The following is a 24,278-nucleotide window of genomic DNA, read 5'->3' as shown; positions in this document are numbered from 1 at the left end:
CAGCGGCAGCAGCAGCCGCCGGCTGGCCCCGCCTCGCCCGGCGCCTCTCCCCCACCCACCCCGTCCGCCCACCCATATCCCGCTCAGGAGGGGCCGGTGGGCTGGCGAGCGCCTCACAGCAGCAGCAAGAGAGAGGGAGAGAAGTCCGCCTCCTGCCGCCGCCTGTTCATCCCCAGCAGCAACTTCCCTGCCCGGCTCGCCGCCGCCGCCTCCTCCTCTTCCCTGCTTTGCAGTAGCAGCAGCCGCCGCCGCCGCCGCCGCCGCTCCTCCTCTTCTCCCGGGGACGATGCTCTGGCTCCTCAGCTGCAGCTCCCGAGCCGTGTCCCAGCGGCTCCGCTCCCCCGGGCTCACCTTCGCCGCCTGGCTCCTGCTGCACCACCTGGGGGCAGCTCCCATGGCCGGGGCTTCCTCCTTCCCCACAGGTAAAGGGCACAGGAGGGAGGGCAAGCGGCACGCGCTCAGGCTGCCCGCCCGTGCCAAAATTTGCGCGCTGGGGCGAGTAGCGGGGAAGGGGATGGGACTGATGGAGGCAGGTTTTTTCGGGTCGTCAGAATGGGCCGAAAGGGGGGTGGGTCTGCGGCGGGCGAGGTTCTTCTGCACGCGCGCACCCCGCATTCGGAAACGCGAGCATCGCGCAGGTGAGGATCGTAGACAGCCTAGCAGCCCGGCTACCGAGCGTCAGATCTGGATCTGGTGCAAACCTAAACCAAGCAACAGGGCTGGGTTCCGGACTCTCTGATGTGGCTTTCGGAGATCAGCTGCCTGCTTGCTTGCAAAGCTGGAGAAGGAACTGAGCGTACAGACAGGCTGATAGCCGTAGGGTGCAGTTGCGTGGCGTGAGAACGGCTGCGCCTTCTCACTTAGGATGATCAGCACCAACACGCAGATAAAGCTCGGGGAGTCCTTGAGAGCCTTGGTCAGCAGATGGGGAAATGTTGAGAAGGAGAGGTGATCTCTAAGTTGCATGCCTTTCAGGCAGGTGAAGGACCTTAGCTGCTTTCCTCTCCACCCCTTGCTTCATGGAGGGCATACTTTACTGACACCTGGTGCGTCCAAAGAGATGTTGAGTCCATTTCTAGCCATTGTGATAAGTGTTAGCTTTGATATTATGGTGTGTGTGTGTGTGTGTGTGTCATGGGAGGTTTTGCTCATTGAACTAATTTTGCAAATTGATGCTGATTATAGTCTTGGTCTTTAGGTTTCAAAGACACCCGTGGGTTGAATTCATGTGATCTGCTCCACATAAATAAATGAGAAATTTCCACCTAGAGACATCAGGTCCTTATCAAAGTTACCTAAATTTTATTTTTAAAAGTAACACTCCCAAAGAGTTTCAAAGGATCAAAAACATTCCTGTCTGTTGAGACCTAGGAACATTCATCCCCATACTACTTTGGACAGTTTGTGGATGGGAACTGCCCACCTAGCAATTCGAAAGCATGTCAAAAGTGCAAGTAGATAAATAGGTACCGCTCCAGCGGGAAGGTAAATGGCGTTTTCATGCACTGCTCTGGTTCGCCAGAAGCGGATTTGTCATGCTGGCCACATGACCCAGAAGCTGTACGCCGGCTCCCTCAGCCAATAACGTGAGACGAGCGCCGCAACCTCAGAATTGAACATGACTGGACCTAATGGTCAGGGATCCCATTACCTTTACTTTAAGACAACAATAATTTTAAAAAAATGTACAAATGCTTAACAAAATAGTAATAATTCCAAATACTTGCATTTCTTCAATCAAAGGAAAACCCATGTTTACTGAAAAGTAAACCCTATTCATTTCAGTGGGCTTTTCTTCCACGTATGTAGCATCATAAGTATGCATAGGACTACAGATTTTTTGACTGCAGTGCTGTGCATAGTTAATTCAGGCTGTTAACTGATCATGGAACCTTCAGCTTTGAACGTGAGCAAAGTGGGAGGAGAAAGTATTAATTTTTAAAATATCTATTGCAGGTTCTGTTGCAAAATGTGAAAATGAAGGAGAAGTACTACAAATCCCCTTTATCACAGACAATCCTTGCATAACATGCATTTGCCTGGTAAGTGTGAATTCCACTGATAAGATCAAACAATAATGTATCGTGTAATCAAATTTCCTTATCTTTTCCCTTTGTGCCGCCAGAGATTAATTTCCAGTCTGTAATCTTGGAATCATATCCTTGACTTTTGCTTAGACACAAATCTTTCAGCTGACTTTGCCCATGACATTGTCAGGCTACCTGAACACTCTTGTTTACAGGATGTATTTGTGATTGAGGCTTTCCCCCTCTAACGTCCATTGTGCTGAGCCACTGTTAAGTGGTTTTTGTGCTTGTAGAGTTTGTGCTTATGGATGAGGAGAAGGATTTGATGTTTAGCTGGGCCTTTGCTTATTTTCTGCCCAAGTTCTAAAAATTGGCTTCAGAGTTGCAATGAAAGATATAACTGCAACAAAATCCAGGTGGTTTAGAAGTCCAAGTCTGCTTTCGAAATGCAGTGTGGTATACATTCAGGCTCTGCATTCTTGGCTAGACATATTGTAATAAAAAGACAATGCCAGCACACATGATACTTCTATCAAAAAACTGCACTCCAAGGATGACACTGGCTGTTGTTTGTTCAGGAAGTTCAGATTCCCTGGTAGTTAACAATGACCCTGGTTTGTATTCTGCAGCAAAGGAAATACCCCCTTATTCTTGCAAGGGATCTCAGTTTCACAGTAGAAACGCTTTGCAAGCCAGACTGTCAGAGCCACATAAAAATAATCACTGACAGTTGGAAAACAAACAAATTTGAGCAGATATTTTTAAAAGGATTTCCCCCCAAAAAAGTCATATGGGAACTAGAGTAGGAATAACTGCATTTATCTAAGTGAGGGAGGAGCAGGACCTTGCAGAATGTTTTTTTGGTCATAAAACGAGGATTTTCCATCTGTCAGATCAGAAAAAGAGACAGGTGGTATAGGTCACCATTGCTCCAAAAACCCCAAACCACTTTTTTATTTATATTACGAAGGTGCCCAGCTCTGCAGTTTGTCTCGTTAAGTGAAGGCAGGTGTGCCTGGCCATTATTTAGAGAGCCATCAAAACTTTGAATCAGTGTTCGTGATAGTAACTTTAGAGGAGGAAGAGAAACTGGCAGGAAAAAAACCGGATGGCGGGGAGCAAAGTGAAATATAATGAGTTGTCTGTGGTTTTACTTTTCCCAAAGATGTCTGCAGTCAGCTGTTTTTCATGTGATTTGCAGTTGAATATATTGCGTATAGCTTGTATTGTTCATATCTTATCATGTTCAATGTCCTAATTAGTGCTTCAGTTTTTATTTTTTTTAATATAAAATGAAGATAAGTTACAATGTTAAACAGGTGCTGCTTCTAACCTTTGTACCGTGTCCTCCATATTTCTTGCAAAAATCCCAGACTAGCTCTTCTCCTGGCTATTTTCCTGCTGCATTAGAAGAATTGTTAGTTCCCTTTCAGTTTTTGTATGTATAGGTTAACCTACTAACAGATACCCTTCCATCCCACACCTAACTGAATATTATGTTACTTATTTTATATTTGTGTGTCCATGTTTTTCAGTTTGGAGACTGTCATTTGCATTACTTAAATTTTACTTCCTTAAATTTTAAGCTCTCCTGTTCTTACTTTTGAGCTTTGGCTTAAAGACTGAACTTTGAGTGCCTGCCTGCCCCTAGGTCTGTTTTAGATCATTATCTTGGTCCATCCAGAGTCTAGCTCAAGTATAAGATGGAGCCATATTGGACTCTGCTGTATAGCATTCCTGAACAATTGACACCCTTATTTTTCACAGTATTCAATAGGCAGAGGGAAGAAGGCAGCGAAGTTTCAATTCCCTGCTGGAACATTACTGCAAGGACCAAGGTTCTCAGCATTCTGGAACCTGCTGTGTTCACCCTTCTCTCTTACTAGTGGAAAATCTCCTAAATTCACTTTGTGGATTAATGTAGGTTTCCGTGTGCATCCATCACTAACTCTTTGCATAACCTAATAAAACTTGAACACAACACAGCTGTCTGTATGTATCACATATACTTTTTTTGAAAAAGGAAAGCAGACCACCATTCAAACAGGTGAAACCATGTGCATGCACAGTTTTTAGAAGGGTACCTTGTTGAAGGAAGAACAAGGCACTTTGTGGCATTTAGGAGTCCACAAAATTCTTTAAAGTGTCATAAATAGGATGTCATAAACATTTTGTGGGGGAACGCAGATATGTGAGTTCTAATAAATAAATAAATAAACTACACCAGTGTGGTGTAGTGGTTAAGAGCGGTAGACTCGTAATCTGGTGAACCGGGTTCGCGTCCCCGCTCCTCCACATGCAGCTGCTGGGTGACCTTGGGCTAGTCACACTTCTCTGAAGTCTCTCAGCCCCACTCACCTCACAGAGTGTTTGTTGTGGGGGAGGAAGGGAAAGGAGAATGTGAGCCGCTTTGAGACTCCTTCAGGTAGTGAAAAGCGGGATATCAAATCCAAACTCTTCTTCTTCTTCTAAATACTTTCTGTATGAAGTATGATATCAGAGTATTGCTTTGTGTCTCTACATTGAGTGCTCTGCTTGGCTTGTCATTTCATAAGCAAAATACAGTGTCATTTCATAAGCAAAATACCTCTGGTTAAGAACTTAATTCGTTCCGGAGGTCCGCTCTTAACCTGAAACTGTTCTTAACCTAAAGCACCACTTTAGCTAATGGGACCTCCCGCTGCCACTGCACCGCCACAGAACAATTTCCGTTCTTATCCTGAAGCAAAGTTCTTAATCTGAAGCGTTATTTCTGGGTTAGCGGAGTCTGTAAACTGGAGCATATGTAACCTGAAGCGTATGTAACCCAAGGTACCACTGTAGGTATTAGGTCCTACACATTGCCCCCATTTCCAGCTGTGATCTTCCAGCCAAAAACTAAGCAGCTCTTCTTCATGCTACAAGAGGCCTACATACCAAATTTGGCTCAGCTCCATGAATTTGGTTTTGGGTTATTGTGGCCATACTTCATGCACATTAAATTAATGATTTTTCATTAAAAAAGAAAACAACCCCAAATTTAGCAGATTTCATGCTAATTTATCATCTTCAAATTGCCTATCATTCCACAAAGAAGTTACATTCCATGTGCACGGAATCGCACAACAGCTCCCACTAAAGAGGTACATCAGATTGTAATGAGTTGCACTTAGGTGTTTGAGCACTTTCACACTTGCCTTTGCACTATTTTTGTTAGTACTTGATCCTTATTAGTGCAGAAGAGAAGCTGCAGAGGCATTTTCCAATGTGACCCTGCCAATGTAGGTTTTATATTTTCATTAGAAAGAGCTTTAAACAAGAGCTGCTTTGGTCCCATTTGTGAAAACACCTAATGCTAATTCTGCAGTTTATAAGATGGTTGCCACTTGTACTATAGTAGTATTGTAAGATTTTAAAAAGTAACTTGGATTGTCTAGAGTGGTATGTGTAAAAAAAAAAAGGTTGTGTGAATTGTCTCTGTGCATTACCTGCTGGTGAGCTAGAAGTATAACTTTCATATCTGTCTGTTTGTACAATAATTTCTGTATGTACTTTTGTAAGGGCTGTGATTTGTACTTGAATAGTACCTTCCACTCAAGCCCTTCAGACTGTACAAACATTGACGAATGGAGCCTCACACGAACTCTGCGTCAAACAAGGAGGCTTACGTACAGAGAGATGTGATTTGCTTAAATGTGTTACAAGGGAAAGGAGCCATGGACCAGTAGTCTTCAGCCTTTACAGACACAGAACCCACTTTCAACACAAACATGCATTTAGGGAACCTTTTTTTAAACCATATATCTGTATGGCAGAGTGCTGCTGTTATGACCCACCTTGTACTGAGCCATGACCCAATAATGGGTCGTGAGCAACAACTCAATAGTTGGTTCTGAGCTACCAGTTAAAGACCAGTGCTATATACAGTGTAGCACTCACCCCTGCTATTGTTTTAAACAACGGCTGAAAACTTTTTAAATTCAGCAAACCTATCCAAACATACAACTGAATTATATATACTTCCTTGTAATTTTTACTCATTTTATCTATGTTTTATTGATAATTGATTTATATTATTTTGTACACCTCTTAGAATTTTATTTTTTGTTGATGATGTGGTTAATAAATGTTTATAAATAAACAGTTATCTTCTCAAACCATTTATTCCAGCCCAATATATATAACTTTACTAGGGCTATTTGGAAGTAAAAGTCTGGATTGTAACAATGGCATCTCTTAATTCTTCACTTTTTATTCACATATATTCTTATTTGCCTTCCAGAGCTCTTTATTCTATGTCCATCAGTATTTAGCCACGTTTGTCTTCACACTATAATTGTACATGGGTGAATTAAAGTACAACTATTGAAGGACATTGCCCTCTGCAGGCATTCAGTGTTCATTCTTTTCTATGCATGGAAGGGGCAGGGTGGAACTGTGAATGTGCCCCTCTCCAGATGCCCAACATCAATCTGTACAGCAGAGTGTTTGCATCCAGGGACCTGTGCAGACAGCCAAAACTTGCATGATCAGCACAGATCACGTGAATTTTGACTATGCATGCAGGCTGCGTGCAAATATTCTACTTTACTCGTTAATATCAGGCACATGGTTCACAGCAGGCCTGTTCTGTGCCAGCAGCATGCAAAATCACCTACTTTTTCCAGATATGTAACCCTTTATTTATATTTCAGTGTATGATGAGCCACATATTCTTTTGCATGTGGCTTCTGCACTTCCTCCCACTTTGAAATAAGTTTTGGTCATCCAGTGACCATGCTTTGGCAACATCATGACATGCAAAGCCTGTATGGCTTTCTTCCAAAATATTGCAGTCATAGTAGTATTGTGATGGGCATGCAGTTTGTCCCATTGTTGAGGGACGATGATAATCTTAAATAGCCTGATTTTCAGGTCCCATTATTTCAGTCCTTGAAAGAGGCAAGGAAACAGTAGAACCACCCCAGTTATTGATGTTCCTTCTGTTTTGCTGTGTTACGGAAATGCTGGGAATGTGATATAAAACTTAAGCCTCCTTTCCTTGCTGTGCCACTACTGACCTCTGCCCGTATTTGGTTAAAAAACATAAGAGGAGCCCCATTAGATCAGCCTAAAGGCCCATCTGATCCATCATGCTGTACTTACAGTGGTCAACCAGATGGCTATGGGGAATTCGCAAGCAGGATCTACATGCAACAGCACTCCCTGCCAGTTGTGATTCCCAGCAACTGTCCTTTGTTCCCACACCCAGAAAGAATACTCAAGGCAACTTATTAAGTGATTAAAAAACTATTAAAATGTTTTTGCTAAGTGTGGGCAGGGGGAATCAATGAGGGAAGCATCCTTCACCCCTGGGCATGTAAGCTGGCACATTATTTGCCCCACAGCCAAGGATTGGGAGAAGGTCTCAACCTTGCTATGTGAGTCTTAGGTTAGTGAAACCCAAATTTTGCACCTGCACCCCACCCTCCAGCTTACATCGTGATGCACAGACCAGGCCCCAAAGGAATCCCCCAAGCTTCCAGTTATGGGTGATGACTCAAAAGCACCATTATCCCCATAATGCCTTGGGCTGGTAGTGAATTAAGGCCTTGCCTTTGAAAGTGGTGGGAGAGCATAGCCATTATGGTTAGTAGCCTCTCCCATAAATTTGTCTAATCCTCTTTTAAAGTTGGTGGCTGTCACTATATCTTGTGGGAGCAAATTCCACACTATGTGCTGTATGAAGTACTTTTTTGTCTTGAATCTTGGAACATTCATCTTCACTGGGTGGCCCCAGGTTGTAGTATCATGAGATGTGGAGAATGGAGATCTGAAGAAGTGAGGGTTTTGAAAAGAACACAACTCACCTCCCATCCACAGATGAGAAGTTCCAGAACTGCATTGCATAGCCTACAGTGTTGTGGTTGAAATGCAGGATTAAGGTTTATAAGACTTCACAGGTGCCTTAATGGAAGGCTGCATAACTAAGGGCACTTCTTCATTTAGGCTGTGAAACAGGAGGATTTAGATGAGGAAGGATGGGTTCACATTTATTACTTTACAATTTTAACATCAACTAATGACTTTTCATTTGTGACTGGTATATTACTTGTAACCTTTTTCATGTCTAAAGATAGGACTTTCATATTACCTCAGAAACAATGTTATTCAGTAGAGTCGGATCCTGCATTCACATGCCAGACATCAAGTAGAAAATCATCACGTGATGTGCCTGCACATCTAAAGCAGGCCACAGACTCAGGAATTTGAAGGAAACTCATTTTGCCATGGCATTATGTAGGGACCTGTTTTATATGAAAGTTTTGCAATATAGAAAAGGGATAAAGCAACAGGAATATTTTATGGTAAACCTTGGTATAAGCGCAATAGAAGACCATATTTAGCTTGGTTATTCTATGTCTGAAAATAGTTCACATGGGATATTGTAGCATTTCTTTGTAAAAATATGTTGTGCTTCAGTGTTATCTCAAGGAAGGCATAAAATTGCCCCAGCATAGCAGAAAGAGCTGAAATGAGATCTGTGCATAATTACAGGATTTAAAATGTTTGAGTGCTCCCCACAAGATCAACCTAGCCTGAATTAAAAATTTTGAGTTTTTAAATGTTGGGAGATAATTATGGTCATGAGGGTTGCAGCTTGGGTGGTGTTGGTGGAACAAACCATATAATTTCATCCCATGTGTCATTGTCTGCATAAGACTGGAGCATCTTACCAGATGGCAGCTGGGATCCAAGAATAACCATTCCATAAGCTGTTTCTGGATTTTTAGTTTTTAAAACAAAACCAAAGGGGAAGATTAAGCACACTACTGCAACTGGATGGGTGACAGGAAATACTTGACAGTCTCTTCCATCGCACAGATTTGTACTGGCACAAAAGAGGTGTGTGATGTTGCGTAATGAACAATCTACGATAGGACTCAATCTACTGGAACATTTTAAGGCATGTTCAAACAAACCTCAATTAGGACTACTCCCCATGGAGCTTGGCATTGGGAGGGGGGTTCATAAAAACAAACCGATTGACCGCGGCTTGCACCAGGGGACCCTCGGCACAGTGCCACTAATGCCACTGCCATCCATCTGTAGACTAGGGCATTGTATTTTAGGGAAGTTGAAATGGCGAGTGGTCACTTTGGATGGGAGCCAAGCTTGCCTTCCATTCAAAAGTGACCTGGAGGCCTGGAAAGGCTGATAGTAAGGTAGCACAGCCCTGCCAACTTGGTGAGGAGACATTTTGAGCAAGTGAGGCCCTTGGCCTGTTCCTGACCTGGCCCACCACTGGGGGAGGGAGAGAGAAAGAAATGAGGAAGAAGCAAGCAGTGCACCTTTTCCACACGCTGCTTTTGATAGTTAATTAAATGCAAGAACAGAGACACGTTACATCTTTTGTCTGCAAGAAATCCCTGACTTTCTCCTATTAGACTCCTCACACCTTGGCCTGTTGAGGTGGTAAAACATTGTCTGACTTTCAGCTTCGGTGCGCCGTTGCTTGGAATCAATAAAACAAATGAATCCCTCCATACAGAAAATTAGATGTCAAGGAGAAAAGTTCTTATTGGAGCTTAGGGAGGGAGGTTCTAAATGGAAGTGTGTTTAGTCATTTGATCCCCTACCTGGAGTCGGATGTGATACAGCTCACGCAGAGATTTATTATCTCAGTGAGGACTAGGCCTTAGTTAACTTTCAAAAGCGGGTGATCTGACATTGATCTCTTGCTATATCTTGGAGATGTAGCCATAAATCTTTACAAGCCAATCGTTGCAAGAGCTGATTTCTCATTTCTTAATTATCCTGCCAAAACAGCTCTACACTGAATCAAGTCTTCTAGGGATGTAGATAAGTTTTAAATTCTGTTTTGTATGTGTGTGTATTGTTGTGTAGTACTGTACTTTTGAAAACCATGAGTGAAGTAACAGTTGATAAAAGCCAGAGTAATGACCTTGACAAATGACATCCATACCAATTCCCCCACCCCGCCAAACCTAAAGCCTGCCAAGTGTACCTGAGCAGCAGTAATTGTAGTTCTCAACCTTTTATCACCTAAATGTGGAACAGAAGGAAACCAATGTGAGCCAGAAAGTGTAATCTGGCGTTGGAAACATGAGAAAAGTTGGGAGACAGGCACTCAGGAAACGAGAAATCGGAGCTTTGCTTGGCATGAGTTTTATTCAGCATGAAACATCATTCTGTAGTTTAAATTTCCATTTCTATATCCAAATGTGCCATGTAGAATTTGACCTTGCAGTTATAAAAATGGTGTGAAGCTCAGTGTTATAAGAATTGGGTTCTACCTAGCTTGAGAGAACAAAGAGGTGTAGTGAAGGAAACCTAACATTCCTCACTTCTAATAGCAATAAATGAGCAAATAAAACAAATAAACAAACATTACCAACCAACCCCCACACTCACCTGTCTTGAATTCTCTACGTACCTGTTACAAGCCTTTTGCACAACACCCCATTTGCAAGTGATGCTCAGTCTGGTCTAAAAGCAACTTTTTGGCATATGTCTTTGGTGAACACAGCAATATCTTAGTACATCAGGATCCAATTTTTGTTGTATCAAGGTATAATATGGCCCAGATGAAATGTTGTGGAATAGTGCATATTAAAAGAAAACCATCAAACAGTACATTCAAACCTGTTTTATTCAATATAATTTCATGAGTTGATGTACATTGTCCAAAAGTGCCTACCTGAATTTAATCTTCCCTCACTTTAAATGCCTTTATTGCTGTAAAGTACAATCAATTTTCTTCTCCTCCCCTCCTACACAGTGGTTAACGGTAACCTTTTATGGCACCATGCTGAAAAAGGTTTTGATCAGAATTTGGTGAGTGCATCCCAGAGTAGAAATGGGACCATATGCTGTTCCTTTTAAATGTTTTCACAGATGCATCAAATGTACACGAGACAGAAATCATGTTTAGAGTAGTGAGGTGCCTGAAGCATGTTTTGGTATTGTCATATTGACCAATGCTAAATTAGTAAGTGTGAATTAATGATTAAAAGGATGCACAAATAAATAAATCAAGAATGTAAAAGCTTTCCAACTGCTCTACTTGTTACATTCATTCTATAACGGACCCAGTGGCTGCAGGGCAAGAAGAACTGATGAAGAAATTACCGGAATGCTGGTGGTTCTCTGGTTGAAAGCAAAATAAACGAAGTTCAGTTCCTTTCCTCAGGTGCATAACTGAAGTCATAAATTCAAGCAACAATTTATTATATATAGCCAAAGGCCTTCACAATGAACAACACAGGGCAAAAAGTAAGATATTCTTTTAGAATCACACAACATAAAATTTAAATTACACAGCATAAAATTTTGAAATTACAATGCATTAACATAACTGGAGCAGAGCTGCTTAGGTGCCAGAGCAAATTTGGCTACCAGATGTGTAATTTGTGGGTATTTATCAGCTAAGAGTTCAACTATCTGTTCCTGGGGGATCACTCTGAGAACAGAACAACAAATAGTGCATGATCCTCAACCTGGTTATATCCATAAATGCATTTCCATTCCATGTGTGCTATTCCAAAGTATGTCCCCTCTATGGATGCTGAGGGCATCTGTTGAAACCGAAGTTCAACAAAGACCCTATGTAACTGTGGAAAGGCTAGTGTCTCAAGGTAATGAGGCCTTGAGTGGTTGTCCTTGCTTTGAGGGTACCAAATAGAGTAATGGGCAGCAATAATGGATGCTCTGCCTTGGTTGGTGTCATGGTCGAAGATCCACTTTCTAAGACCACACAAGCTAAGGGACAAATATTTATCCTTTTGGAGATTGTAAGCCTTAAGCTTGTCTTGACACTTTTGTGCCCAACCTTCTGTTCTTAGTTGCTCCAACCAGCAGAGCTTGGTGATGATATGATCCTCAAAGGCATTTAGTCTACGCCAGTATCTTAAAGTAGGCTACATTAATTCTGGCTGCTATCAAAAGGAGACCCAACTCGGCTCTAAAGTGAGCCAACAGAGTCCTAGGAGAAAACCCCAATATCTGCCTCGTAAATTTAACTTGCAGAACTTCAAGCTCAGATTTGACACCAGATCCCCAGAACTCTCATGTGAAGATCAGAGTACACATAGATTTCTGGAGTGAAATAATTTTGAGAAATGGTCCTTGTAACATAAAAGGATTTTGTAACTAACAGAAATGACACAGAAATACAGTAAGAATAACAGCAAATTATTATTTATTTAGGTAAAATGGTAAGGTAAACGACCGAGGGAACCAGTGTTTGCCCAGAGACAGCTTTCTGGGTGAACTCCAGAGCAGCGCACAGAAACGCTGTTTACCTTCCCACCACAGTGGTATCTATTTATCTACTTGCACTGGTGTGCTTTTGAACTGCTAGGTTGACAGAAGCTGGGACAGAGCAAGGGAAGCTCACCCTGTTGCAGGGATTTCAACTGCCAACCTTCCGATCAGCAAGCCCAAGAGGCTCAGTGGTTTAGACCACAGCACCACCTGCATCCTGTATCATTCATTCATTCATACGTTTGTTTGTTTGTTTGTTTGTTTGCTTGCTTGCTTGCTTGCTTGCTACTCATCTGACTGGGTTACTCCAGCCACTCTGGGCAGTATTTCACAGGCTGGGAACAATCTATTTTTCAAATGTGCTTCACATTTAATTGATCATAATGAGAACTTATACAATGTTTGGAAGTCTGCATTGATTACAGATTTTGACGTCACTCTGTCAAAAGAGAACCAATACTGTAGTAGTGTTAGCACATCTGTGGTGCACTTCAACTAGAGCAAGCTAGAAAGTGCCAAAGGCTTTGCTTTGGCATAATTAAGAGCTCCAGAAATCTGAATACAAAAACACATAGTTAAAATGAATAAATAATAAAATTTGTAAAGGGCACCCCACCAAATACCATAAACTAAATGGGGAAAGTGTAATTTAGGTTGAAAATGTCTCTGGAATGTTTCTGCTTTATATGCAAAATGGGTCTGGGTCTGTGCTAAAGAAAGAAATGGATCCCCTCCTTTATTGCCAATAAGAGCAGTGTTGTTAAAGAGAAGGTTCAATATCAAAATTCACTTTTAAAAGCATACTGTTACCTGTGCATATTCTTTTATAAGCTTTCAAGTTTCTTCTATTGAGTTGCTAATAGACTTTTTAAAAATTACGATCTTGTAATTCAGTTGCAGGATACCTGGTGTTCTGCCGATGTTGCTATATAAAAATAGTCATTTTTCTTTAAAAACGGGGGGGGGGCTCTTATTTTTAGTTTCCCATAATGTTTTAATATTCAATTCTGGAGGTGGATATGTAAAGGAATTCATGGTTAAACTTAAAAAGGCACCATAAAAATAAAAATAGCTTGTATGAAATGTTTGCATTTCAAGACTGTAGAAACTGCCACTGTTCTGGTGTTTTTTATTTTAATGTAATAAAAAATAGCAATGCTGTCCTTCAGCTTTGGATGTTTCCCCTTCTTCTTAGCAAGTACTGTTTGTAGGCTTAACCCAAATAATAGTTGCTGTTTAATTTGTTTTAAAAATTATTATTATTATTATTATTATTATTATTATTATTATTATTATTATTTAAAAGGAGGGGTAGAGCAGTGAGGAGCATTGCTGGATCTTATCCCAGGTCAATCTAGTTGACAATTTGGTTATCAACCCCACATCCCACTTAACATGTTTTTCCTTTTACTCACATGAATCCAACCCCTGACCCCACAATGTACCAGTGGTACCCCCAACTACTCAACCCTTTGGGCCTCTTCCCAGAGAAGTTATCTGGAGGGTCTTCCATCATTCAGAAGTTCAAAGTAGAGGAATTCTGCCACCAGATGGACAGAGTGCAAAAGCCTCTTTGAAATAAGAGAAAAAAACCACCTGCTATTTTGGGTCAAAACCATTGATTTCTTATATTTGTAGATAAGTCTTCATTTAATCACGTCACATCAATGGCATAGGTGCATCCCTGCTGAACACCTCTTCACTCCTAACACTTTAATTCCTAATACTGTGAAATATAATTTCACATATAAATGAAATTTAGGAATTTGAAAACTGTTATTTCAATGTCACTAACCATTTTTAAAGGGATGTGGGTGGCGTTGTGGGTTAAACCACAGAGCCTAGGGCTTGCCAATCAGAAGGTCGGTGGTTTGAATCCCCGTGACGGGGTGAGCTCCTGTTGCTCGGTCCCAGCTGCTGCCAACCTAGCAGTTCAAAAGCACATCAAAGTGCAAGTAGATAAAAAGGTACCGCTCTGGCGGGAAGGTAAACGGCGTTTCCATGTGCTGCTCTGGTTCGCTAGAAGTGGCTTAGTCATGCTGGCCACATGACCTGGAAGCTGTACGCCGGCTCCCTTCGCCAGTAAAGCAAGATGAGCGCCACAACCCCAGAGTCATCCGCGACTGGACCTAATGGTCAGGGGTCCCTTTACCTTTTAACCATTTTTAAAGACTTGGATTTTGTTATGATGGACAGGATCCGCAAACTCTACCATACAGTTGAACACTCCTATTGAAGCTGTTTTGTACTGTGTCACATTATTGGCCCATCTCACCCAGCATTGTCTACCATGAATGGAAGTGGTTCCCTGGGGTCTCAGTAAGTGGTGTTCCACACCTAGGAGCTGCCCAGGTTAGCCCCCACCAAGGGAGCAGGCCCAGGGGGTGCCAAAATTGTGCCTGGTTTGGAGGGACCGAGCGCATGGGGACAGGGGGCTTTGGTGGTGCTGAACGCAACACAAGGTACGACTGTATACCTCTAGTACCACAGTAATAACAGAGGTGCCAGGGATTAAACCTGGAAGCTTTTGCTTGCAAGACATGTGCTCTACCCATAAGCTACAGCCCCACCCCACCAGTCAGCCATCAGTGCTTGCTTCTCAGTGGATGTCCTCTTCTGTTCCCATGGTAGCGCTTGGACCCAATGAGTCTTGGGTCACCTTACCTTTTATTGTTCAGCTTGGGAAACTTTCCTGGAATGCTGTTATTGACTGCAGGAAGAATTGGACTATGGCAGATACAATCACAATAAACTCTCCCAGTGTCACGGTGTTTAGGTTATAGGGTTTAAGGTTATTGTCACAAAATTATAAACACTTAAATACACCTGGCAATCACACTCTGTATGTGTGCAGTTGTCTGCTCACTCTTAAAACTTCCCAAAGAATTCCTGCTTTTATACATTCCATTTCAGCGCAGACCTGGAATTGTACACTTCTCTTCAAATGAATGTGGCATTTCAAACAGAGAAAACATCTGTAGCTGGCTTTCCTCCTGTGTGGATTTTTTCAGCCATGCATAATCCCGTTTCCTGGCATTTGAGGACGATTAGTTGGATTAACAAGATGCTATCTGCTGTCACTAGCTATGGAAAGTAACCTCCTTGCAAAGATCGTAATGGCACTTGATATATCACACAGCTTTTATAGCCATCACGAGGTGTAACTGCAAGAGCCAGTTCCAAAGCAGGTTGTGTTTCAAGTCCCACAAGGCCCCTTCTTGACTTGTAAGGATTGCTGGTGGTCGAGGCCAACCACTCAGATGTCTTTGACAGTGTCCCACTGGTGACCAGAAGCCACTTTGTCAAAATGACAGATGAGCTGTGCATGTAGCTTTTTCACTCTGCCACTTCATGTGTGATGTCAGCTCTGCTCACTTGTCAAAAGTAGGTATTTTTGTTATATCCAGCAGAGCCGGTGGGGGAGGAAAAGGGAGCAAAGAAAGCACAATCTGGTTGAATAGCTCCTAGTCAACTATTATTGAGGATAATAAACTCTGCTCTTTCCCCTAATCCGTTTTATGTGCTGGAGTGCAGAAGTAGGAATAGGAGCTGGTTTTTTAAAAGTAATTCTGGCCCTGCTGGGTTAAGATTTTTTCAAAAGCTTATTATTTGATTCTTGGACATAATGCAATACATTTATTCCAATAAGTAAACCCATTACGGGGAACAAAACTGTTTATGTGACTTATTACTCAGTAGCAATGAATGTGGTCTATGAGCTGATTGAAGCAACCTTGTATGTTTTGTAGCACATTGCTACAAAATTAACTCTTCAAAAGGTTTTTTATATGATAATAATTATAACCACAGGAATTGGGTGATGGTCAAGCTGGAGCTCACTGTATGAGCAACTAGGACCCGGAGGAACCACCTTCCTGATTTCTTGATGAGGGCACTGGAGTTAAGGGCTGTGGAGATGGCTGAAGAAGCCAAGGCTGCCCCATTACATTTTGGTGCCCGAGACAGAGCCACAGATCTCTGCTCCCCAAAGTCAAGATGCTTAGCACCCAAGGCTGGTAAAATTATTGTATCACCCGAGCCAGAACACCCCACAAGTGACTCTGGCTTCATACACACCAACCTGTATGTAGTACAAAAATGTAAGGTCCCCCCCCCCATCCAGAATCGTTCATGTTCGTCCTTAGCATGTTGTTTTCCATCTAGATTGATTCTACATCATGCTGTCCACAAGGGAGGGTGTGGTTACATGATATATGTTTGAAAACCCTGCCCTTAATTACTCCTTTTCCTCCCTGCACATTCCCCAGGTGAATGCAGAAGGAAGTGGTGCTTGCAATTTTGGCATACGCACACCCACAATGTCACTGGGTAGGTGTGGAAACACCCTCTGTTGCTGGGACTGCCTGCATCTGTTGTCAAATGGACATGCTGCAGGGCAACACAGCATCATTCTGCAATGAGCTTTTACTTTCAGAATGAAGCCAGTTTCTCAAGAGGCAGTAGCAACTACAGCTGTATTTTACTGTTACTGGGGTAACTGGACTAATTAAAGGCTCTCGTATTTGACATAAACCATCAGCATGACTTGAAGCTGCCATGATGTGTTTGCAGTGTTGTTGCCAGCATTGGAGTGTGTAGAAAAGACTTAACTCAGTTGAGAGTATTGGTAGGCATGGGGACTTTTGCACAGGCAGTCCGCTCAGTATTGGCGCTACTCTGTAATCCACAGCTACATAATGAAAGAGAACTGATTCTAATATATATATATATATATATATATATATATATATATATATATATATATACACAGTATATGCCATGGCAGTGAAATAGGGCTAGGTCTGCAGTGTAGTTGTGAGAGGACCAACAGAGGTCTCTTGAAAAAATTGCTGGAGAGTGAGAAATAGGTACATGCCTATCACAGTCTGAAAATCCCAAAATTAAGACAAATAACATTTTACCATGTATTAAGGAGTCTTCTGGTTGCCTTTTCTGAAGGCTGTAGAGAAGATTTATGTTTAAATATGTTAATAAAAAAAAATCCTTCCAGTAGCACCTTAGAGACCAACTAAGTTTGTTCTTGGTATGAGCTTTCGTGTGCATGCACACTTCTTCAGATATCTGAAGATATATTTCACACTTCTTCAGGTATCTGAAGAAGTGTGCATGCACACGAAAGCTCATACCAGGAACAGACTTAGTTGGTCTCTAAGGTGCTACTGGAAGGAATTTTTTATTTTTTATTTTGTTTTGACTATGGCAGACCAACACGGCTACCTACCTGTATGTTAATAATGTTATAAGGTTATCGTGTTTATCATAATTGCCACCAACATTCATTGGTCTTCAACAGTGAGGAAAGGGTGTGGTGCCAGTTATTTGAATGGAAGTGCAATATAGAAGTGATAGATTTGACCCAGTGGCTTTAGGAAATTAGGTCAGCCTTAAAGTTGTAGTATATTGCCTAAAAAGGTAGCTTTTTGGCAGACCTGCATGGATCTTGTTTTGTCGTCCCCCCCCTGGAAAACTGACATACCACTTTTACAACTTTGTTTACACAGGTCTGCCTAAGCTGTTTTCTCTCCTTTGTAATATTTGCTAATACGTAGCACAGGCAAGATCACAGAAAGAAAATAAAGCCAGGGTCAGCTCTTATTCTAGCTGCAAGTACTTTGAGGCAGCAGCGTCTAGAGGCCTCCTTGTTTAGATAATTTTGTAATAGAAAACAGATTGCTGCTACTTTCTTTGGGCTACTATTTTTATTTTGCTGTTGCTTTTCAAGCTCTTTGGGCAGAGGTTCACAATTTTATGCAAAGGCAACAAAGAACCTCCTTGACATGTTTTTCCTTGTGTTTAAATCTGCGGTATAATTTATAACTCACTAAAACGTTTCAGTATTTCAAGGTCAGAAGCGGGAGAAAAAAAGTACTGAAGAAAATAATGCCTTGGACCCAAAAAAGACACTGTAACACATACCTGCCCTTAGCATTTTAAAACTGTGGATAACACACACACACACACACACACACACACACTCTCATGGAAAGAAAAGCATTCCCTGTTGCTTCTTCTGTCATCTGTCATATTTTTAAGAATAGAGTATCATGAGAACACTGGAGTTTGGTGATGTATTAGGGTCATATATCTCCAGAAGATCATTTCTTTAAAGGATATGAGCGGTAGAAGACATGATTCTGGCCAGACAGATCAGCAGGGGATTTTTCTTTCTTTCTTCCTTCTTCTTTAATCTAACTCTGTTTTTGTGTTATACAGAAGTGAATTTCTTCATGGGATATGACTTGTTGCAAAATAAGCTGGGAGGCCCAGTGGGCTTTGTAAACCCTTTTGAAACTGCACAGCTTCAAGGGCCGCTTTGTTCAGAGTTTTTAGTACAGGCTCTGGCCACAAGGAAGCCCAACAAGGTAATATTTGTCATGGCCCAAATCTCCAGTGTAAAGACCGTCTAAGCAGACCTTTGATATGTAGGAGAGATGGAGAAAGAGAGAGAGAGAAGAAAATCACAAGGCAGCTGCAGTGGAACAGTGACGGAATGAAAAAGGCTATGAAAAAGGTTATCATTAGGTGAAGCACCATACTGGTAGGGTAAAACTTCGTGGAACTATTCAAAGAACTCAGCAATTTTCTTTTGTTGAGAAAACACGGGAATCCTAGAGAAATTCAGTTGTTGTATTTAGGAGAACATCTTGTTACTTTTCACTGTAGGACTGCAAACACTTTTTCTTTGCACTCAATATCAGTGGTACAGACCCCTGGGATTTTTCAGCTGCCTTGATCCTACCCAGTACTCATATATTTGACAGTGCATGGTTGCATGTCCCACAGTGACATCAGGGAAAAGGTATAGTTCCCAACAGAGAAAGTGAGAAGGTACTATCTGGGCACAGTGACAGTGACAGTGTAAGTGAAGAGCAACTCAAATGCAACATGCATGATAATAAAATGGACACTTTGAATGTGACATATGCTCAGGAGTGATATGAGTTTTGTTTCTATGAAGATGTGCTTAGTTTTGAACATTCCTAGCTACCCTGTTTCTCCTAAAATAAGACATAGCCATAAAATAAGCCATAGCAGGATTTCTATGCATTTGCGAAATATAAGCCGTTCCCCAAAAATAAGCCATACCCCGAAAATAAGCCATAGTGACATGGTACCTCCCATTAAAACAGCCTGGGGAGGCGTGGCTATGCAGCGTACTGATGCGACACCGTTAAAATAAGACATCCCCTGAAAATAAGCCATACTGTGTTTTTTTGAGCAAAAAAAAATATAAGACGGTGTCTTATTTTAGGAGAAACACGGTATAGAGAGAGGGGGCTGATTATAATTTCGGAGGGCTCAATACAGGCATTGGTAGGTTTGTTTTATTTTGAAAGGGAGCTCCCGATTGTTTCCACACAAAGCTGCTTCAGCAACCATTCCCTCTTTCTGTGGAACAGTGGATACTGTTGTTTTGCAGTGGATATTAGGGACCAGAAAAGTCTCAACATACCAAACAACATTTTTTTCAAGATTCTTTGGGGGGAAACCATTGCTGTCAAAGTAATTAAAAGCAATCCAACTTTTGTAGTATGTGTACAGTACCTTGACTTCAGAACATCCTGGGCTATGGGCAGACAAATCAATACTATATTTTTTTTTAGACAAGACCCTTCATAAGTTAATTAAATTTACTAGAGGGCAATTGATAATAACAGAATATCTTAATTTTGTAATATGCAGCAAAGCACTGCATAAAAAATTCCCCTGTACCAGTGGGAGCCTAGCAAGGCAACAAGAGTACTGCTCCACTCCTTTAACATTTGGTTGATGCATGGAGACTTGTAAATCAGAGGGTCAGAGACTTATTCACATATATTTTTCTGAGTTATTAGTTATATTCTCAGCTGGGCTATGTACTAATCTCTGCCTGCCTAGGAACTCACATGGGCGTATAGTTATCCTTTATACAGAACATGTTATGGTAGAGGTGAGATTGCAAATTAAAACGAAAGGTCCAGTTCATCCAGTGTGGTATCTAGATCCAGTACTACTTTTGAAACAACTCTCAGTAGAATCAATTTCAGAAGCCATAAAGGCATGTTTTGATATAAATATAACCCCAAGAATGAGCTTCACCACAATCTGGGAAGCTATAAAAGCAACAGTGAGGGGCAAAGGCATTGTGGAATCTGCTACGTATAAAAGGCGGACTGATCCAATTAGGCAAGGTCTCTTACAAGAGATTGAATCCCTGGAAATAAAACACAAATGCTCTGGCTCCTCAAAGTTTTTAGACTTTTAGATAATAAACGTAAGGAACTAGAAGCACTGGGCTCATATAAGATCGCCAAATCTCTGTTGTGTGTTAAACAGAAGTACCATGAGGCAAGCAATAAGCACTCCAAACTCTTCCACATGAATTAAAAGAGAAGCAGTTAATAAAATTCATTACTTGACAGAAAGGATTGGACTATCACATATGATTAGTCCAAAATTAATGCTATGTTTGTAGAGAGTATTACCCAAATTTGTACAGCTCAGTAAAGTCCAACAAAAATCATATAGATATGTATTTAACTGAAGCTGATGCAAATCCTATCAATGAGACACCAAAAAAATGTTAAATAAAAATATTTCAGAAGAAGAGATTCAACAGGCTATTAGAAGGTTAAAACACACCAGGGCACTAGTTTCAGATGCATTACTAGCCCATTAAAAAATAAATAAATCTGAGACTATCGAGTCCCACATTTGGCCACACTATTAAACTCAATATCCAGAATTATGGTATTTCCTTAAACAATATAGGCAACAAGCTGGGACACACAGTCCCATTACAGTGGTACCTTGGGTTAAGAACTTAATTCGTTCTGGAGGTCCGTTCTTAACCTGAGGTACCACTTTATCTAATGGGGCCTCCCGCTGCCGCCGCGCGATTTCTGTTCTCATCCTGAAGCAAAGTTCTTAACCTGAGGTACTATTTCTGGGTTAGCGGAGTCTGTAACCTGAAGCGTCTGTAACCTGAGGTACCACTGTACTCTGTTAAACCACTATCATTTTTCTTTTTCTTTTAAATTACCTTATTTTCTAAATGCAATGATGACTGATAATATGCATCCTGACTAGGCATGTGTCATCCTACAGCGACATAGTGCAGAGCCTATTATTCATTATTCATTTCTTAAATTTCTGTACCGCCCTTAATCCAAGGATCACAGGGCGGTTTACAATATAAAAACACAAAAATACATTCCGTAGTAACAAACCAAAACAATACCTGCCCCCCAGTTTAAAAGGTCATAGATCATTTAATTAGCCAAAGGCCTGGGAGAAAATGAATGTTTTTGCCTGGTACCTAAAGATATCTAATGAAGGCGCCAGGCAAGCCTCCCTGGGGAGAGCATATTACACAAATGGAGCCACCCACTCTTGTGTTGCCACGTTCTGGGCCTCTCAAGGAGAAGACGCATGAAGAAGGGCCTCCAATGATGGGGAGAGGCAGTCCTTGAGGTATTGCGGTTCTGAGCTGCTTAAGACGTTATAAGTCAAAACCAGCACTTTGAATTGGACCTGGAAACTAATTGGCAGCAGAGCCGTCTCATCCATTGGGGCTGGTGGCGCGGCGCACCAGGGCGCAATGGCCTGGAGGGCGCCTCCGCCCTCCAGCCCCGCTGGCAGCGCCTGCCGGCAGCGCCCTCTGACTCCCGGCAAGGGAGCTGGCCGGCCACGCCACGCCCTCTGGCTGCCCAGCAGAGCACAGGAGCTCTGCGCGCCCTTTCAGCGCTTCCGGGACGGGAGGCGAGGGCAGCCGGCTCGCGCTCCCGCGCGCAGCCGAATGGCGCGGCGCAGCCGGCCAGCTCGCGCTCCGCGCGCAGCCGCCCGCCCGATGCAGCGCGAGCTGCCCAGCCGCGCCGCGCCGTCCGGCTGCGCGCGGAGCGCGAATTGCCCGGCTGCGCGCGGGAGCGCGAGCCGGCCGCCCTCGCCTCTCATCCCGGAAGCGCTGGAAGGGCGCGCAGAGCCCCGCGCCGCTCCAGCGCCACGCCCCTCACCCCCCACTCGCCCACCCCCTCCCAAGGGGCGGCAAGCGCGGGAGGGAGGCGGCGGAGAGGCGGCATGGCGGGGGCGCCGGAGGGATAGCCGCGCCAGGGCGGCAGATCCCCTTGAGACGGCTCTGATTGGCAGTCGGTACATTAGGAGGCTTTTGAATATTACATGAGATACCACATGTAAGAAATGAACATGGTATTGATGCCCAGTATTTTAAAATCTGTAATGCTGCTGTCAATTAGGCCATTGTCTTATAACAGCAGTCTGCCACCTAAACAATAAAAAAAATTGGCTCTAGTGTCCACCAATGCTATGGAGGCAGAGGTGCAAAGATTCTGGCTAACTGGTCACCAGAAACTTAAAAATTTTTTTGCAAGAGAGACTATTATTTTTGTCAGCAGAGCTTTGTTCGCTATATTTATTTATGGGACCAAATAATAAATTTAAATTTAAAGACTTGATAAACTTTCTTCTGGTAGCAGCTGGGTATTGAATGATACAAAGATGGAAATGGTTTGGATACTGTTGCCTGGCTAAGGAATGTTTGCTTGATTTTGATTTCTGAAAAGATTAAGCACAGTACTGTATCAGACTCTTGCAGGGAAAAGAGAAACTTTCTATGCTACCTGGCATTCTTTTTTAAAAAATATCACATATGCGTCTACCTGTGTGTGTGTGTGTGTGTGTCTTCAGCAGCAGCAGAAATTTGGACAGCATGAGTCTATGGCTGGTGGCAATGATAACTATATTTTATGTCTTCTCTCCACCCCCCCCCCCAAATGTATCCACTTACCCTTGGTGCCTTGAATAGATGGGGATTGTTCTTTGTTTTGTTGTTGTTCTATTTGCTATATTTAATAAAATAGTTTCCGTGGTCTTTCAAGCTGTACAGTCATACCTCATGTTACGGCCGCTGCGGGTTATGTTTTTTGAGTTGCGCTCCGCACCGAACCCGGAAGTACTGGAACGGGTTACTTCCGGGTTTTGGTGCTCACGCATGCGCAGAAGTGCTAATTCGTGCCTCGCGTTTGCGCAGAAGCGTCAAATTGCATCACGCACGTGCACAGACGCAGCACTGCGGGATATGAATACTGCGGGTTGCGGATGTGCCTCCGTCATGGATTACGTCCGTAACCCGAGTGTCCACTGTCTACTTTGTAGGGGCAAAAGTAACCTCTTGGAGGTGTGGCTAGCAATAGATATGTACATTTTGCTGTGACTTCCATGGGTATCTACTGGATGGTGTCACTGGTAACATACAGTGGTACCTCAGGTTACAGATGCTTCAGTTTACAGATTCTGCTAACCCAGAAATAACGCTTCAGGTTAAGAACTTTGCTTCAGGATAAGAACAGAAATTGTGCTCTGGCGGCGCAGTAGCAGCGGGAGGTTCCATAAGCTAAAGTGGTGCTTCAGGTTAAGAACAGTTTCAGGTTAAGGATGGACCTCCAGAATGAATTAAGTTCTTAACCCGAGGTACTACTGTACTTTCACCTTGGTGCTCAAACGATTTATTGTTGACATTTGTTTGCTGCCCCATAACATAACGTTGTCTGGATGACTTGCAATCAAAGCAAAACAGAAAGTCATTTTTTTTAAAATTGAGGAACTCTGTAAGTATAGCAAAACATAAGCTGCTACATCCCATAATTTTAAAAAAAGTTTTAAAAACAAAATAAAACAGAGGCTGGCGTAATGAAAGTTAATTGAAAACCTGGACAGAATGGCCTTCACTTGGCATCAGAAAGACTACAAGGAAGGTGCTAGGCAACCCTCCCTGGGAAGGCTATTTGCAACTGCTTTTGAATTGTTCTGCTTGTGAGAGGATACATGCGTATATCTGCTTATATATCTCAAGGACCGCCTCTTTCCACATGAACCCAGCCAGACCCTGAAATCATCTTCTGAGGCCCTGCTTTGTGTGCCTCCTCCATTAGAGGTCCGGAGGGTGGCAACACTAGAACGGGCCTTTTCTGCAGTGGCTTCCCATTTGTG

The 24,278-nt window shown here is 42.5% G+C and overlaps 1 protein-coding gene across 1 annotated transcript in view; it reads left to right on the top strand.

Annotated features, from left to right (window-relative positions):
• The first annotated feature begins 262 nt into the window (after nucleotides 1-262).
• Nucleotides 263-24,278, top strand: part of BMPER (BMP binding endothelial regulator) — a 158,436-nt gene continuing 134,420 nt past the window's right edge. Inside the window, exons 1-2 of the mRNA XM_033165204.1 lie at nucleotides 263-422; nucleotides 1,957-2,042. Of these exons, the coding sequence (XP_033021095.1) occupies nucleotides 287-422; nucleotides 1,957-2,042 (222 nt within the window). The 5' untranslated portion in view covers nucleotides 263-286. The remainder of the gene's footprint in view (nucleotides 423-1,956; nucleotides 2,043-24,278) is intronic.

Source organism: Lacerta agilis, chromosome 12, assembly GCF_009819535.1.
Source record: "Lacerta agilis isolate rLacAgi1 chromosome 12, rLacAgi1.pri, whole genome shotgun sequence".
Classification (NCBI taxonomy): Eukaryota; Metazoa; Chordata; class Lepidosauria; order Squamata; family Lacertidae; genus Lacerta; species Lacerta agilis.
This window is presented reverse-complemented; position numbering and strand designations above follow the sequence as displayed.